This window comes from Sinocyclocheilus grahami, unplaced genomic scaffold (assembly GCF_001515645.1).
Source record: "Sinocyclocheilus grahami isolate Dianchi unplaced genomic scaffold, SAMN03320097.WGS_v1.1 scaffold473.1, whole genome shotgun sequence".
Taxonomy (NCBI): Eukaryota; Metazoa; Chordata; class Actinopteri; order Cypriniformes; family Cyprinidae; genus Sinocyclocheilus; species Sinocyclocheilus grahami.
The window spans coordinates 252,487-253,177 of record NW_015505652.1 but is presented as its reverse complement, the minus strand read 5'-3'; the positions used below and the strand labels follow the sequence as shown (position 1 = coordinate 253,177).

General features: G+C 43.7%; 1 protein-coding gene across 1 annotated transcript in view; it reads right to left on the bottom strand.

Moving 5' to 3' along the window:
• Positions 1–314, bottom strand: part of spata45 (spermatogenesis associated 45) — a 664-nt gene extending 350 nt beyond the window's left edge. Inside the window, exon 1 of the mRNA XM_016235651.1 lies at positions 46–314. Within this exon, the coding sequence (XP_016091137.1) occupies positions 46–195 (150 nt within the window). The 5' untranslated portion in view covers positions 196–314. The remainder of the gene's footprint in view (positions 1–45) is intronic.
• Between the last annotated feature and the right edge of the window lie 377 nt (positions 315–691).

Here is a 691-nt window from a genome sequence, read left to right as displayed (position 1 = left end):
GTCGCTGTCCAGCCAGGAGGAGCGCAGCTCGGGGCGCGCGGTCTGCAGCGCGCTGAAGTCGCAGCTTTTCTGGAGGTGACAAAGGAAGTGTTTCCTTTCAGGTAAATTCCAGAACCTACTGGTTGTCTCCACGCGACACCATGTCTCCCTCTGCATATTGAACTCGTACAGTTGGTCTAGCTTTGATTTTGACATTGTTATTAATCATATGTAGGCTACTCGTTAAGTCGAATTAGCATGTGGCCATTGCCGTCCTTAATGTTTAAACAGCTGTAACCATGGTAACCAGACATGTAGCCTTCCTGTAATGTGTGTCGCCGGAAGTTGTTTGTATATGTATATATTGCAGGGTTGCCAGCTCTGTAACAAAACCATCCCAAAGGCCATATCAAAAATAGCCCAAACAAGCCCCGTGGCCCTATCCAAATATCAAAACTCAATGCCACTTCTTCCATACCTAAAATACATATACAGTCAATGTCATCCATTGTACATAATTTCAACTCGAAAATCACCAGTAGTAATCAAAAACAGAAGCTCACAGGCCGTTCCCTCACAAAAAAACTCATAATCTAGCGCAGTATTATCATTGGTATAATGTAAAATATTTAGATACACCCATGTCAAACCTTTAAACCGCTGGGGAAAAAACAACCCGCGGCAATAGTTTACATGTAGTCCAATTCCGCGG